Source organism: Balaenoptera musculus, chromosome 7, assembly GCF_009873245.2.
Source record: "Balaenoptera musculus isolate JJ_BM4_2016_0621 chromosome 7, mBalMus1.pri.v3, whole genome shotgun sequence".
Classification (NCBI taxonomy): Eukaryota; Metazoa; Chordata; class Mammalia; order Artiodactyla; family Balaenopteridae; genus Balaenoptera; species Balaenoptera musculus.
In genome coordinates, this window is record NC_045791.1 from 41,074,286 (window position 1) to 41,090,898 (window position 16,613).

Sequence of the window (16,613 nt, forward strand, 5' to 3'; positions counted from 1 at the left end):
TAAGTGACTCCATTCACTGAGAGCATGCCCTCCTGCTTGCAACTAGTTCAAGGTCCTGGAATGTGAGCTGCTCCGCCTGTGGTGACAAAAAGGCAAATCACAGACAAAAGTGAAGTTCAGGGAATTCTTACTGAATCTAGAGTTTTTAACCAGGAAGAGTTTCATTAGCCACTTAATGACTTGGGGGGAATATCAAGCAACAAACAAGGACTTAAAATCTTACACCTACAGCACTGAAAGGATGTCCCTTTCTTTAAGTTACAGAGTTTCCTTAAGCCCAAAGTCACATACCTTTTCCATAAACTTAATAAATACTTCCGAAATACTTCAATATGTATTTGTTTCTGATTTCCAGAAAAAAAGTACAAATGTTTAAAAAGGAAAAAACTCCTTTTAGTTGTACCCCACAGAAATAACTGCTAGCACTTTGGTTTTTATTTTTCTAGACTTCTTCCTAGGCATATTGTGTGTGTGTGTGTGTGTGTGTGTGTGTGTGTGTGTGTGTTTAATGCAAAAATGGGATCACAAGCTCTTCTACTGTATAGCACAGTGGTGAGAAGCCCTGACCTGGAAATCAAACCATCCTGGGTTTGAATCCCAGCTCTCCCAGTTACTAGCGTAAGACTTTGGCCAGTTTTTTTATCTGTAAAGATAATAATGTACCTATTCATTAGGTTGTTGTGAATAATATAAAGGAGATAATATATGTGAGGTACTTACTCTGACATTTAATAAATGCCTAATAATCCAGCCTCTTGTACCTTTGTTCTACCACACCGTCCCCTAAGCACCATGCTTTCCCGTACTGAGTATTTTAAGCGGGGGGTGGGGGACCAGGGAGGCACAGATATGTTTTTATGCACACATTTTTACAATTGGTACTCTATAAACCAAGAAAAATATACAATTAAAATTTTCTCCTAGCTTGTAAAACCTTATATTTTGATATAAAGGTTTAGGATATTTAAATTTTATAAGGCAACATTCAGTTCAAAATGACCCCGTTAACTTATGTGTCTATTATAGCATCTAGGGCTTCTTTTGAAAATAAGTAAATTGAATGAACTTCTTAACAACCTTTTTGGTTCTTTTTAATGTATATGTTGTACAGTATAATATATATGTTATTTTAATTTATATGTAGTTTTTTTTTTTTTTCAATAAATTTATTTATTTATTTTTGGCTGTGTTGGGTCTTCGTTTCTGTGCGAGGGCTTTCTCCACTTGCGGCGAGCGGGGGCCACTCTTCATCGCGGTGCACGGGCCTCTCACTATCGCGGCCTCTCCCGTTGCGGAGCACAGGCTTCAGACGCGCAGGCTCAGTAGTTGTGGTTCACGGGCCCAGTTGCTCCGCGGCATGTGGGATCTTCCCGGACCGGGGCACGAACCCGTGTCCCCTGCATTGGCAGGCAGATTCTTAACCACTGCACCACCAGGGAAGCCCTATATGTAGTTTTCATATTAGTTATTCCACACAAAGCAGTGTAGTACTTCATATAAGTACTATGAAGGTCACAGTTAGTTGTGCTATTGTATTTGTCTTATCCAAGGAGAATCATACTTTTTATGTCATTTTGTAAGTTGTTTTACAACTTTATAAGTCATTTTATAACTTGCCTTAATTTCCAAGAAATACAGTTTTGTCCCAAATTGATGTGGAGGGTTAAATACTGTCTAAAAATTAACTTAGAACAGTCATTTTAAATTTTGTTTGAGGTTTTTATACTTTTATATAATTAAATGTGAAAATTAAATGTCTATATGCAAAACAGATCCAAAGTTAAATTTTATGACAAAGGAAGTAAATGTTCCATTTTTTTTCCTTCTTTTTCTCTAGCTCAACTGAGAAGTCATTTCCGTGGAGATCAACAGGTATGAGTTTTTAATCATATAAAGTATCTTCCTTTAATTTTGCACAGACAAAGCCTGCTCTCTTAAATTACTACCTCTTGGTGAAATCAGCCAAGCAAAGCCTTTAATAGTGACAATATTGAGCTGCTTTGCTTTGAAGTAGTACTTTCTTAATATGCTTAATTTTTTTTAACATACTTGAATAGATTTACATATGCCAGCTGTAAAGAAGTTAAAGCATTGGGCATCAAAACATTTTTAATATCAATTCAATATCTGAATTTTTTATCATAAAGAAATTCAGGGATGCCCTCCCAAAGGTTGTTGTATAATCTGGGTAAGTTCCCTATCGGTTATATAAGTCAAGGTCTTTCCTTTTACAGTGTTTCTCATACTCAAGAGAAGAGTTGCCTGAAATGTTCATTTTCCTTATGTATCCAGATGTAGACCACCTGATAGCTTCTAAAATAGTCTGGAAGATTCTAACGTAGTCTCTTTATCTCTTCTTTTTACCCTAAATTCACCTCATATCAAGGATGAATTGCACTGAGGAGAGTGCCTGCCGCTTTCACAGGTGTTTGATATCTTCACACTCAGTCTTCACTCATTAAACGCTTACTGAGTAGCCACATCATGAACCAAGTACTATACATGTCGTTGGTCAGACAGTGTTGGGCTCCACACACACGCGCCCCTCACCTCCCTCCCCTCTCGTAATGTAAAGGACAATGCCAGCAATGTGTAAATGCTAGAATAGGCCTTGATATCTAAATACTTCGGCAGTTTTTAAACAAGGTTTGAATTGAGTAAAACTTAAATCACCCAATGCCTGGTATCTGAGTTTACCTGAACCTGGCACCAGGATTCTGGTGTTATTTATAGTGGATACAAGGCAATTTGCCGTTTTATAAAGAAGCTATTCCCAAGAAATGTAGTATTTTACTCAAACCATAGATTAGGAAGAGACATGTGAAAGGCTACTTAACAAGAAGCAGTTTAATACAAGGAAAGACATGGCATGAAATAAGACGTGGTTAACTACCAAGTAAGTATTATGTGGGAAACATTGTCATGAAATGGACAGCCCACTTTTGAGATAGCTTTGCAGAGAGGATGAGCCTGGAGCCTGGGGCTTGACCAGCAGCCCGGCTGTGGAGAGAGCACTGTCATTGGGCAGCAGAAGAGACGACAGAAATGTCTCGTGGGAACATTTAAAACTAGTTTGAGAGATGATAAGATGTGCAAAGGCTAGACAGCCACACTGGGCCAAATTATAGAGATCTGTAAATACCAGGGACTTTGAACTTCCTGCACGTCATTGGGAGCCACTGGAAATCGTCTGAGCAAAAAGTCACCTGATTTAAACATTCCTCAGGAGAAATAGCAGTGCTATGAACTGTTAAAAAGAGAGTTGAAAAATTCGGTTTAAAGAAAAATACACAGTGCATTTGCTACTTGGCTATGGCAAGCACGTACCATTTGATGTAAAATTCTCCTGTAAGTTCATGTTTAATACTGCATCATTAATTTATTCCGAAAATATTTCTTGAGAGTCTAGTTGGCTAGCACATAGTTGTCAATGTTTAAAACAAATATCCTTGCCCTCTTAAGTGTTTCAGGTCTAGTGGAGATATATAACTCTATACACTTAAAATTGGGGACAACGGGGGTGGATTCTGTGAAGGAAAACTACAAGTGTATACCATGTTTACCCATAGCTCTATTTTTGGACATTTAGGTTGTTTCTAACTTTTCATCGTAATAAATAACATTATGATAAACATCCCTATGTATAAAATTATATCTGCAGCTTTGATTTACCTTAGGCTAGATTTTTAGGAAGAAAACTATTCAAACTATATGAACATTTTTAAGGCTCTTTAAATGTATTACCAGTTACCTTCCTTAAAAGATTGCATTCATTCTCCCTCCCTTTAGGTATATGAGGCCAGTCCTCTCATACTCCCTCATGAGTGTCATCGTTTATATCTCTGTCTACAAAATGTTTCGATATCCCGCTGTTGCCCTTTTCTCTTGGAGGGCTAGTGTTTGGTAGGTGAGAGTTCTTTGTAGCCCAAGGAGAATAGCTGTGTCAGTCAGGGCCCAACCACCCAAAGGAGTGGTCATTCCTGGAAGCTGCTGCCATGTCTAAGACTGCAGGGACAAGGGGCTGGGTGGCTTTGCCACCAAACTGGAGCAGTGGTGGGAGGTGGAGCCCGGGGAGTTTTCCAGCATTAGCTGGAACCATGAAGGAGATACAGCCATGCCAGCAGTGCTGCCTGAAGTAGAGCTGGAGAAACATCCTGACTGAACTGAGCTGGAGGGGGCAGTTGTGGATTTTTTAACTGCCAAAAGCCAGGCAGGCACAGCGTGTAATTGCATTGATTTACATATGGAGAGAATGCGCTTGTGAAGACGCACGATGGAGAGGGAACATCTGGGCCCTTGGCATCCTTTCTACCTCTCCTCCCCTCCAGTGCATTTACTCAGCTTCAGTCATTTGACCACCATCTTCATGATTTACTAATGCATAAAATATAGATAGATCGATAAAATATTATAAATAAAATATTATATATATTTCATTTAATATATAAATATTATATATTCATATATTTTTTTAATATATGCCAGATAGCTCCCCAGATACTTTAGTGTTAGGGAAGTACAACTCTAGTAATTCATCTGTCCTCACCACAGCAGCATTCATAATTCACAACCGATAACTATACTTCATCCCTTACTTTGGTCAGAGTATACTGCTGCCCAAACTCATATTCCAACCTGGGAGTTTTACTTACCCTTTTTCCTTTTGCAGGGAGGGGGAAATATATTAACTTTCAAACACAGCCAACACAACTGATATTTATTCTACTCTCTATTATTTTAATTACATTAATGTTTCTTGTGTGTTTTCTTAAATTTGCCTACTTTTCAGCCATACTTAAGGTATTTAAATTGTAACCATGGCAATAAGCTCTAATGATAAGGGTAGAAAATTGAAATTTAATTGTATGAATAAAAGAGAAAAATCTGATTTGTTTCATATTCCTTTTTCTGAGCAGTTAGAGATGCCCTTTAGCAGTTTGATTGTAAGTAAACGGGATGAAATGACAGTTTTGCTGCTACTTTTCCTGTAAAGTTTAACTGTTACCTTCTCTTTACCAGTTTGCACGCAGAGACACTGAATGTAATATGAAAATAATCTTGTTTTTAGAATTCGGCAGTCCCACCCAGAATGAGGTAGGGGTGGCTTAAATATAAAAAAATACTTAAAACGTCTTTGGTCTATTTTGTCTTTGGCTAGGTCTTGACAAAAGAAACATCTTTATTCAATTATCTTGGTTTCCTAAATAAGAAAGGATTATTTGAAAGGATTTAGGATTGAAGGTCTGTTATTGTTCCTCATTTTTCTTTAATATTTTGAAGATTTACTTGAAGACAATTTCTCTACCTTGTGTGTGTGTGTGTGTGTGTGTGTGTGTGTGTGTTTGTGTGGTTTATTACAAATTTGGCTTGAAAATCTTTTCAGCCATAAGGTGAATTGTTAGCAAGGCAATAGTTTGATCACTACCTGGGAGAGATCCCTGCCTGCTCAGGAGTTTTCAGTAATATTCCATTGAAATTCCAGAAATTGAGACCAACTGCTGAATTTGTTTTTAAATAGCTAACTTACTGGAGAGTCATTTTCTAAGGATAAGCTCAAGATGCCCTAGGCAGAAAAGATTTCCATTTATGATTCAATTCAGGAGAATCAGCTTACTTGTGTTTTCTGGTTGGTTGATTGGTTGGTTGGTTGATTTTTGATTTTTAACTTGTACCAAGGATCGCAGGCTGTTGCAAAGCAGAAAGCCAAGGCCTTGGACACTCAAAGAGATAACCGCCCCAAGTGTGGGGAAGAATCATCCATTCTACAAAACATTTTTATTTTCCTAGACTGATTGGGAAGGAATCTTAAGGAGAAGCTCCCCTGGACATAATAAAGTTGTTTTAAGCACGTATGCTTTATTGTTTTCTTGCCTTTCTGTTGCCATCTCTCTTCATTATTCTGTATTTTCTAGCTTACCAGCATTACATGTCTGCTCTCTAAAAACATAAATGGACCTCCTCTTGTCTTTTATGAAGAGGAGTTTATTATTTTCTGCTGTGGCTTTGTTTTTTCCTTAGCCTTGCATTTCTTATGACCTTGGATTTTGTGGGTGTCTTTATGTATACTCTGCTGAAAAAGAGGAAAGAGGGAATGTTGTCTTAGGGTTCCTGTTTCCTCTTTTGTTAGTGTGCCATTTTTCCACTATTCATGTCTTCATATCTCTTACCGATGTATGTATTTGTACAGTCTCTTACGTTCCACCGAAATTTGAGGTAGCTTTTAAGAATCCATATAATAAAATAGAAAAATAAGCTCCAGAATCACAGAAAATATATGTTAGAATAATAGGTAAAGACCTGAAGACAGTGAGAATGCAAATTTATGCACAAGTAATTATACTTCTTCATGATGGAAAATATTATATTATGGAGGATGTCTTTTAAAGAAAAAAACCTTGGACTTACCTCTTGAAAAAGCACACCAATTCAGTCATAAAAATAACCAAACACCACGTTCCCTACCTACCAGAAAGAAGCTGTTGAAGCCAGAAATTGGGTCCTTTTGTCAAAGTGATCGTGGTTGTTACTTAAATCCTCCAGCCACATCCTGTAAAGTTGTGAATATTACGAATTTGTGAATTTTGTCACAGATCACAATTTCACGGTTTTTCTGTTTCAGGGGAAGAATTACTAGAGTCTAGGCAGTTGCCAGTTTGGGTACTTGTGTGTAAAATGAGGGGAGGGGAGCGGCATCAGCCTGAGAATCTAGCCCTCCCCTCCTCTTCCCTGCAGATTAGGACAAGGAGCACCCTCCAGAGCTGGTGTGCCGTCTGTCCCCACAGTAGGAAGTTATATCATACATATTCATAAATAGAATATTAAATTAGCAATCATGTATAAAGGACCATTATTTTACTGCAGATTTTGAATGTTATGATTTATTAGGACTATAAATTGTATAAATGACAAAATTTTATTTCTGCTTCTCTTCCAAATACCAAGAGGAATATGAATTTCTGTTAATATTGGCCTTGGAGTCCCAAGTTTTTCCTCCCTTATTTTTTCAGGCCTTTTTTAGTAACACAGTCATTATAGTCTTCTTACCACAATTGCAGTGCTGTAGCTTCCTAATCACCACTTTTTCATGTTTTGTTACAAAAGTAAGGCATGCTTTTTGGTGTGTGTGTTTTTTGTTTATTTGTTTGTTTATTTTGGCACGCTTCTTATTTAAAATAAATTGTCTAGAAGAATTTGGAGTAAAAGGTAAAAATTTCCTTCATTGCCACGTCTACCCATACCATGGCCATTTCTCCACATACCTACACACACACACACACACACACACACACACCCCTCAGATTTTCTGTGTGTGTGTGTGTGTGTGTGTAAGTAAATATCCACACATTTGCATTTGTTTTGTTTTTAATACAATGAGGATATGTTATACATTGTTCTATGACTTAAGTTTTTTTTCCTTAACAACATAGTAAAACTATGCATGTGTTTCTGTGTCAATTTATAAAGATCTGCCTCCTTTTTAATAGCTATCTATTGTTTAGAAAATTTATGTAACCAGTCCATTATTAGTGAACATTTTGTTTTTTCCAATTTTGCACTTTGACAAGCAGTGGTAAAATCTTTCACTGCACATCTGAGTGTCTCTGTTGATTACATTTTTAAGGGGAACTGCCTGGGCAAGGGTGTATACATTTTTATTTTGGCAAATAGTGTCAAATTGCCCACCGAAAATGCTTAACAGTATGTGGCAGGGGAGGAGATTTTTCCTCTACCCTCTTAGGTTAAGTAACTGGGGCCTGTGAATTTAACTGACAATAGACAGATTAATAATAATTTTTCAAAAACCCTAAGTAATCATATGCATATGAGAGCTCACAAAAGAAATAGCTCCCTAGGGACTTCCCTGGTGGTCCAGTGGTGAAGAATCCGCCTTCCAATGCAAGGGACACCAGTTGAATCCCTGGTCAGGGAACTAAGATCACACATGCTGTGGGGCAACTAAGCCCACGTGCCACAACTACTGAGCTCGCACACCTCAACTAGGAGCCTGCGTGCCGCAAACTACAGAGCCCACATGCTCTGGAACCCGTGCCACAACTAGAGTGAGGAAATCTTCATGCCACAACTAGAGAGAAGCCCGCACGCAGCAATGAAGAGCCCACACGCCGCAACGAAAGATCCCACGTGTCTCAACGAAGATCAGCATGCTGCAACTAAGACCCAGTGCAGCCAAATAAATAAATAAATATTTTAAAAGTTTTAAAATTTAAAAATTAAAAAAAAAAGAAGTAGCTCCCTAAATGACTAGGGTTGGGGGTTTATATACCTAACTTAGGGGAGAGGAAGCAGGCAGAAGAGGCTTCTATGGGAAGAACAAGTGGATTTCTAGGGTAACAAACAGGAGATAAGACAGTTTGTGATGATGTTTGTTTACACAGGTGCAAGTGGTCGCTCCGATTTTTTTTTTTTTTCCATAAAACTCCCCCAGAAGGGATCCATGGCAACCTCACTCCCAGGACTTTTCTGCTTTTAGTGAAGTAAGGGAAGCTCCAAAAAGGCTTCTTTCTGCATCTGTTGAATCTCACATATCTTTAGTTTAGAATAATCTTCATGCCAGCTCTCAGGGTCCAAATAGGTCCCCACAAACATATATTCCTACCTATACCAAGTGTCATGCCTATCATGCTTCCCATGCTACCAGAGGGTAGTAACATACGAAGTGTAAATCCTCATGAGTATTTAAAATTTTAATAAGTTATTAGGCTTTTTAAAAAAATTGCTTCAAATTTCCCTGTATCATAAACTCTATCTACAGATTAAATAGAGTAAAATCATTTACAGAAATAATTATTAAATATTCATTAAATCAGAACATTGCATGGAGACTTCAGCATACCACTGACCATTCTATTATTTGATTCATTCTTATGGAAATTGGAGATAAGCCTGATCTTGGAATTTAATAAATTTGTCATGATACCTATCAGCTTTGGTTTCTTCTCTTTTCGTATCTGGCTCAAAATGATCAGATACATTTTTCTGTCAACAAAAATACAACAACGACTACCAAAACAAGCAAAAAACACTATCACTATTGGAGGTGATTTGGGTACCAACACCTCACTCCAGAGGTGCCCAAACTTTGCTGCACATTAAAATTGCCTGTGGAGCTGTTAAAATATTATTCCCAGGCCTCCCGATACACAATTAAATCCAAAAGTCTGGGGCCCAAACCAGAAATCAAGTCTTTAAAGCTCCCCAGTTGATTCCGCTCTGCAGTTTGAGAACCACTGCCTTACTCATAATTAAATCAACTTAGTTACTAGTAATTAAAGAGAAGAATTAAAATTTTATCCCGCTTGTCCTGTACAGATTTTATTTCAGGATCACCAAATAACCCTAGTCATTGCTGGCTATCTAAAGATTTCTAAAATATGCCAAAGAATTCCTGCTGATAAATGTAGAAAGAACAGTAAAATTAGAAAAAAATCACCAATTTACAGCCCCTAATGAAATCACTCATTCAAGCAAAGATTGTCAGTGTATGCAAAAACCTCTATATTCTCAATCCTAGCTGCACATTGGAATCACCTTGGGAGTTTTTAAAAATCCTGATATTCATACCACAACTTGGGCTGATTGAATTGGAATCTCTGGGCATGGGACTCAGTTAGCAGTAGTTTCTAAATTCTACGCCCTCCACTTCCACGCCAGGCAACCAAGTTGTGCAGTGTGCAACCAAGGTTGAGAATCCTTGCATTAGTAGAAAGGAAGATGGTGAACTTGAAAATACAAAGATGAGGCTGCCACCACTTGAATTGGCTAATTGATCTGAGCAAATGTAAAAGTTCTGATGTGACGTCATGTGAAGTACACGGCACTGTTCATGAAGTATTCTAACCACAAAAGTTTGACCTGAAAGCTTTTAGCTCTAAATTTCTGCTTACAAGAAAATTTGAGGTTTGAGGATGTGTAAATGCCACCGTGAGAAATCCATCAAACAAATTTAGAATGTGGTGCATCCTATGAGTTTATTGCTATGGTTCCAGCAGTGAGCCAAGAAAGTGAAAATGAAGGAATGGGAAATCCTTTCTAGATGGAAAGAATTTAAGTAACAATCACAAACGCAATCAGTGAACCTTATTTCAGCCTGACTAGTACAAGCCACTGAAGAAAGACATTTCTGAGACATCAGGAAAGTTCTGAATATGAACTCATTATACGGCATTATGGAATAATTGTAGTTTTGTGAAGTCCTTATTTTATAGAGCTATAAATGGAAGTATGTATTTAGAGTTCTGATCATCTGATATGAGAGGTCTGTTTTAAAATTCTCTAACAGAAGAAAGGAAAAAGATAAATGGATCGTAAAAGTGTGGTATAATGTTGTAATTATGAATTCTGGGGGGTTGTTAATTATACTTTTGTCTGTTTTTATATATGTTTGAAAAATTTAATTTAAAAAAATTTAAATGCAAATTCTTTAAATAAAGGGTTCACAGTAGTGGGATTTAAATCGTACATCAGAGAGACGTGTTAAAGCCAGTAAGCTGTTGCCCATACTCTGAAGGCTGGTCCTAACAGAAATGAAACCAACTATGAGACAGTGACATGTGCTCCCCAGCCAGTGGGTGGTACTTAATTTGAGTTTCCACATACGTGGGATTTTATTAAAATTCTTATTAAGCAAAATCACCTGTAGCGTGCTGGGCATCAGCTTGGAACTCCACATTTATCACTCTGTTTGTGCCACCAAATAAGAATATTCGCATTTTGCTTTAGCCAACATGTATCTTTATGTCCTGAGCCAGTTATTCATGACGTATGAACACATCCCCCAGAAGCTTAAATATTGTTAGTACTTCATGTAAAAATCAAATATCCAGCTTTAGCCTTTAACATTTTATGTTTAATTCAAACATGTCAAGTAAATATTTAAATTTTCTCATTCTTTTAGTGATATGTGAAGAAATAATCTATTAACTAGCTAAAATAAAATAGAAATTGTAAAGTCCGAAATCTCCTTTTTTTCCATTACCACCTCCTCAACACAGAGCCCCACTTCCTTAGTTTACAGTTGTTACTTTGGGAAACATTAAAAAGGCTACCATCTATAACTCCACATTTCATTTTTATGCCAAAGTTAGCCTGCATTTAGCTTTATCTTGATAATCTTTACCAAAATAGATAATCCAGTAGAAAAGTACAGAAAAACCTGGTTTCACAAGACCCATTCATTTCTTTTAATGGTGAATATGTATGGAATTCTTTAGAGAAGGTTTTTTTTGGTTTTTTTTTTTAAACAGAAGAAATGTATCTCCCACTATCAAATATTTTCATTTATATATTTGGTAACATCTTTTCCCCAAAAGGAACAAAATTTGTCTTTGGAAAAATATTTGACTGGTTTTTGAGCACTTACTTTCCATAGACTACACTTTTTACATCACAGCAAGTCCCTTATTCTTTGTTCAGCTTTACTCGTTAGGAAGTGAGAGCCCTCTGGCCTTTTATGAACACCGCCTGTTAAACTCAGACACTTTGCAGATGTGATCCATTTCTTTTCATCTTTATATTTCTAAACTTCTTGTTTTTATAGTTTTCCTTTTATAAGTATAGTAGAGTATGAATTTTTTATGGTAGGTTTAATAACTGTATTTTAATTAGTACCCAGACTAAAAATACTTAATAAACACTCATCTTAATATGACTACTTGTGGAAATTCCTATTTTTTCCCCTAAAAATTAGTTTTAATCGTTTTGAATCCCTGAAGAGAATTCAGGAATTTTAAAATGTTCTTGAACAGGAGAGCTCTCTGGTGGCATACAAACCTAAACTATTTTTCAGATTTGTCATTGTAGAAATCAAATAAAGTACTTTATACCAGTTTATACAGATACAAAGTTTGCTTAAACTATGAGATTCAATTTGGGTAGATGAGCTTCTACAGTGGATTTTAAGGCAGACTAGTTGATGTTTAGAGCAAGGTTTAAAGTGAACTGGAAGGTACTTCATTAATAATGGTTTCTATTTTCCAAGGCTTTTCACACAGTGTTTTCCGTATGAGTAAAAATTTTAGGGCCATTGTCTTATTAATATTTAAGAGATAGTATAAGCATGCATAAGACCCAAAAATCTAGATATATCAAGAGAACCAGACTAGAAATAGCTTCAAGAAACATGGTCTTCTGCTCGTTCTTCTAAGTCTTTACTTCCATTAAAACCCAACTTTGAAAGAATATCATATGTATGTAGTAGTTTGTAGTTGGGTCAACAAACTCCAAGTCTCTGTAGTATTCTTAAGATATCAGTCAATATCCATCTCTGTCTTATGTGGATTAAAGAATGTTCTTATGCCTCATGCTTCCATCACCCTATTTACATTTTCACTCTGAAACAGGATTTCCCAATGTTCTCATTGCCTCCAATAATAAGGTTACCTGCTGTAGAAATGAGTCTTGTGCATCAGAGAAGCTACTGAAGAGGACAAGTCTTGGGGACCATTTTCCAGGTCCCCTTCCAGAATTTGGCTGAGAGCTTTACTTCTTAGCCATTGAAGGCACTGGAATATTTCTGCAGCAGCTCTGTGGAAAGTAGACTCCCTCCTGAGCCTACGGTGCTACGGGAAGTGAGAGTCCCAGGGCCAAACAGGAAGTTGAGTCCCCATAAGACTAAATTCTCTACTCATATTTTTCACAGTGTTGCACCTGAGTGTGATAGCCTGACCTCAACTCATAGGCCAGAGTTGGAAGAAATGTGACATACCCAATTCCCTTAACTGTCAAAGAAAGTATCATCTGCCTTAACATTGTGTGCTATTACCATCCCAGGATGCCTGCCAAAACCCACACTACACTACCTTTTATGTAAGGGCAAACCCCTGAACGCTGTAGCCACTCAGGACAGGGAGAATCTAGCATAAGGTTGCAGCCTGCTGGTTTGTGAAAGACTAGTTACAGGGTTATACATACTAAAAATCTCCTTACTGATCCCTAGGTTCCTGTTTCAGTGGTGATTTTACACACAGTGTAGACCTCTGTCATTTCATATAACATAAACAGACACATAGATTAACAAAGCAGAGGCATTTTAAGTATTTCAAGTTATTTAAAGAAGGCTTAGACCTTTTACTGAGCATATTTTTATGCATACTTGGTATGTATTTGGGAGGTACATCACAGAAAAGATAAAATAATTCACTTTGTATTTCATCTTTTACTGCGAGCTTAATGGGATGGGTAATGTAACAGATTTTCATAGCCCTACAACATTATTGTCCCATACATGCTAATATTTTTCTTAGCTGCAGCCTTCTACTTTTTCTAATTAATTGCCCTTTTTTGGGTAATATTTAGGCACTCAGACGAAATGTAGCAGGCAAGAAGGACCATGCTTCCACAAATCTCCCAGTCTTAATCACAGATGGAGATTATTTCATTCCACCTTGAAGCTTATTCAAGTTCTATATTTGTAGACATTCATTTTCTTGGAAGATGCTAATTTGATGTTTGAAAATCTCCCATAGTATATTTCTGGTGTCCCAGAAAACATGTTTGTGATTTTTTCAAAAAGATAACACATGTTCTTCAGTACACAGATTAAAGAAGTAGCATTCATATTCTGTTTGCCATTTTTACTCATAAAAATCTCTCAATTTCATGTTCTGATTGTGCTAAACAGCATGCCAACTGTTTAATTGTAGTTTACAGCATTGATCATGAAATGATGAACTCCATCCTGTAAGTCTCTGTGGGTTTCTCTGGTAAATTTGACTAGTATCTGCTTCCATTCCACAAAGCAGACATTTTTAAAAGACATTTATTTGAAAGATTGCATAAATAATGCATAATTAGTAATTGTGATACACCATACTACAATAAGGTATACTTTATTCAGTAATTAGGAAATGACCTGTTTGTATATCTGAGGTATAGTAGCTGTATGTACATACATTTATGTGGGTGTATACAATTTATGAATTACAGGTTTTCAAAGAAACAGTGAATAATAGCAAAAACTATCTTGAAAACAATTTAATTTCCTTTTAGTGATTCAGAAGAGATTTCGGTATCTTTTTGTCTTTGCAGGTATACATTATCATTGGACTCTACTATAGAAGTAGAAAAATGACTGAAGACCTTATTCATAGTATAGAATTTGGTTGTTTTACAGTTCATATTAAATAAACCTCTTTAACCAACTTTGTAAAACTGTAACTTTTATATTTACTGAAATATAAAGCACAAAATAGGTACCCTGTACTCTAAACCCAGTTATTTAGATCTTCAAATTAGATTTTGGGTACATGGGGATTTAATATTTTAGTGTTCTAGTTAACATCTCTGTGTCCTTTTCTATATTCTGTTTTCTGAGGCATTGCATTTAAAACTATAAGAAACATAGGCTTCCCTGATGGTCCAGTGGTTAAGACTCTGTGCTTCCACTGCAGGGGCACGGGTTCAGGGAGCTGAGATCCTGCATGCCACACGGTGCAGCCAAAAAGTAAATAAATAAAAAATAAAAATATAAGAAACAGATACTAACATTTAGAGGGTAGATGATCATATTACTTGTGGGTAATTTTGTTGATTTTGTTTGTGTTTGCATTTTTTGAGATTCTAATTCTGTTAAGTTTTACTGTTAGGGTGACCAGTATGGAATAATGTATCTTACAATTTGTACTTGATCTATGTAAGATTATTTATTTATTTATTTATTTTATTAAAGCATAGTTGATATACAATATTATATTAGTTTTGGGTGTATGACATTGTGATTTGACATTTATATACATTAAAAATTGATCATAATAAGTCTGGTAACCATCTGTCACTGTACAGAGTTATTGGGATATTGTTGATTTTATTCTCTTTTTCTTTTTAATACATCTTTATTGGAGTATAATTGCTTCACAATACTGTGTTAGTTTCTGCTGTATAACAAAGTGAATCAGCCATATGCATACACATGTCCTCATATCCCCTCCCTCTTGAGCCTCCCTCCCACCCTCCCTATCCCACCCCTCTAGGTGGTCACAAAGCACCGAGCTGATCTCCCTGTGCCATGTGGCTGCTTCCCACTAGCTACCTATTTTACATTTGGTAGTGTATATATGTCCATGCCACTCTCTCACTTCGCCCCAGCATCCCCCTCCCCCGCCCCGTGTCCTCAAGGTCATCCTCCACGTCTGCGTCTGTATTCCTGCCCTGCCCCTAGGTTCATCTGTTCTGTACATTATGTCCCCATGACTTATTTATTTTATAACTGGAAGTCTGTACCTCTTAAGCCCCTTCACCATTTTTGCCAACCATCCCCCCACACCCATCCCTTGACAGCTAATTTCTTTCCCTGTGTCTATGAGTCTGTTTCTGTTTTGGTTTTTAGCGTCCACATATAAATGAAATCATATGGTATTTGTCATTGTCTGACTTACTTCACTTAGCACGATACCCTCTAGGTCTGTCCATGTTGTGGCAAATGGCAAAATTTCATTCTTTTTTATGGCTGAGTAATATTCACACAAGGGAATACCACATCTTTAGCCATTCATCCATTGATGGACACTTAGGCTGCTTCCGTATTTGGCTATTGTAAGTGATGGTGCGGTGAACATATGAGTGCATATATCTTCTCAAATTATTGCTTCTATTATCTTCAGGTAAATATCCAGAAGTGAAATTGCTGGATCATATGGTAGTTCTATTTTTAATATTTTGAGGAGCCTCCATACTCTTTTCCATCATGGCTGCACCAATTTACAATCCCACTAACAGTACCCAAGGGTTTTCTTTTCTCCACATCATCACCAGCACTTGATTTTTGTCTTTTTGATAATAACCATTCTGACAGGTGTGAGGTGATAGCGCATTGTGGTTTTGATTTATATTTCCGTATGATTAGTGATGTTGAGCATCTTTTCATGTGTCTGTTGATCATCTGTATGTCTTCCTTATAAAAATGTCTATTCAAGTGGGAGGGAGGGAGACGCAAGAGGGAAGAGATATAGGGACATATGTATATGTGTAACTGATTCACTTTGTTATAAAGCAGAAACTAACACACCATTGTAAAGCAATTATACTCCAATAAAGATGTTAAAAAAAAATGTCTATTCAAGTCCTCTGCCCATTTTTTAATTGAATTATTTGTTGTTTTTTGGTTTTTTTGATGTTAATTTGTATGAGTTCTTTATGATTTTGAATATTAACCCCTTAACCTATATATCATTTGCAAATATCTTCTCCCAGTCAGTGGGGTGCCTTTTCGTTTTGTTGGTGTACGAAAGCTGTTTAGTTTGAGGTAGTCTCGTTTGTTTATTTTTGCTTTTGTTGTCCTTGCCTGGGGAGACAGATCCAAAAAAATATTGCTAAGACTGTTGTCAAAGAGTGTACTGCCTATGTCTTGTTCTAGGGTTTTATGGTTTCAGATCTTACATTTGAGTCGTTAATCCATTTTGATTTTATTTTTGTATGTGTTGTAAAAAAAAAAAAAAAAAAGTGACCCAGTTTCATTCTTTTGCATGTAGTTGTCCAGTTTTCCTAACACCATTTATTGAAGTGACTGCCTTTCCCCATTGCATATTCTTGACTTCTTTGTAGTAAATTAATTGACCATATAAGCATGGGGTTTTTTGGATTAGTTTGAGAAGGATAGA

At 36.7% G+C, this 16,613-nt stretch overlaps 1 protein-coding gene across 13 annotated transcripts in view; it reads left to right on the forward strand.

Annotated features, from left to right (window-relative positions):
* Positions 1-16,613, forward strand: part of PKP4 (plakophilin 4) — a 246,075-nt gene that overhangs the window by 157,708 nt on the left and 71,754 nt on the right. For 11 of the 13 annotated variants that reach the window (XM_036857416.1, XM_036857429.1, XM_036857422.1 and 8 more), the window contains one exon: positions 1,838-1,872. The exons of the other annotated variants lie outside the window; for them this stretch is intronic. In XM_036857416.1, coding sequence (XP_036713311.1) covers positions 1,838-1,872 — 35 coding nt within the window. The remainder of the gene's footprint in view (positions 1-1,837; positions 1,873-16,613) is intronic. 13 annotated transcript variants of the gene reach the window in all.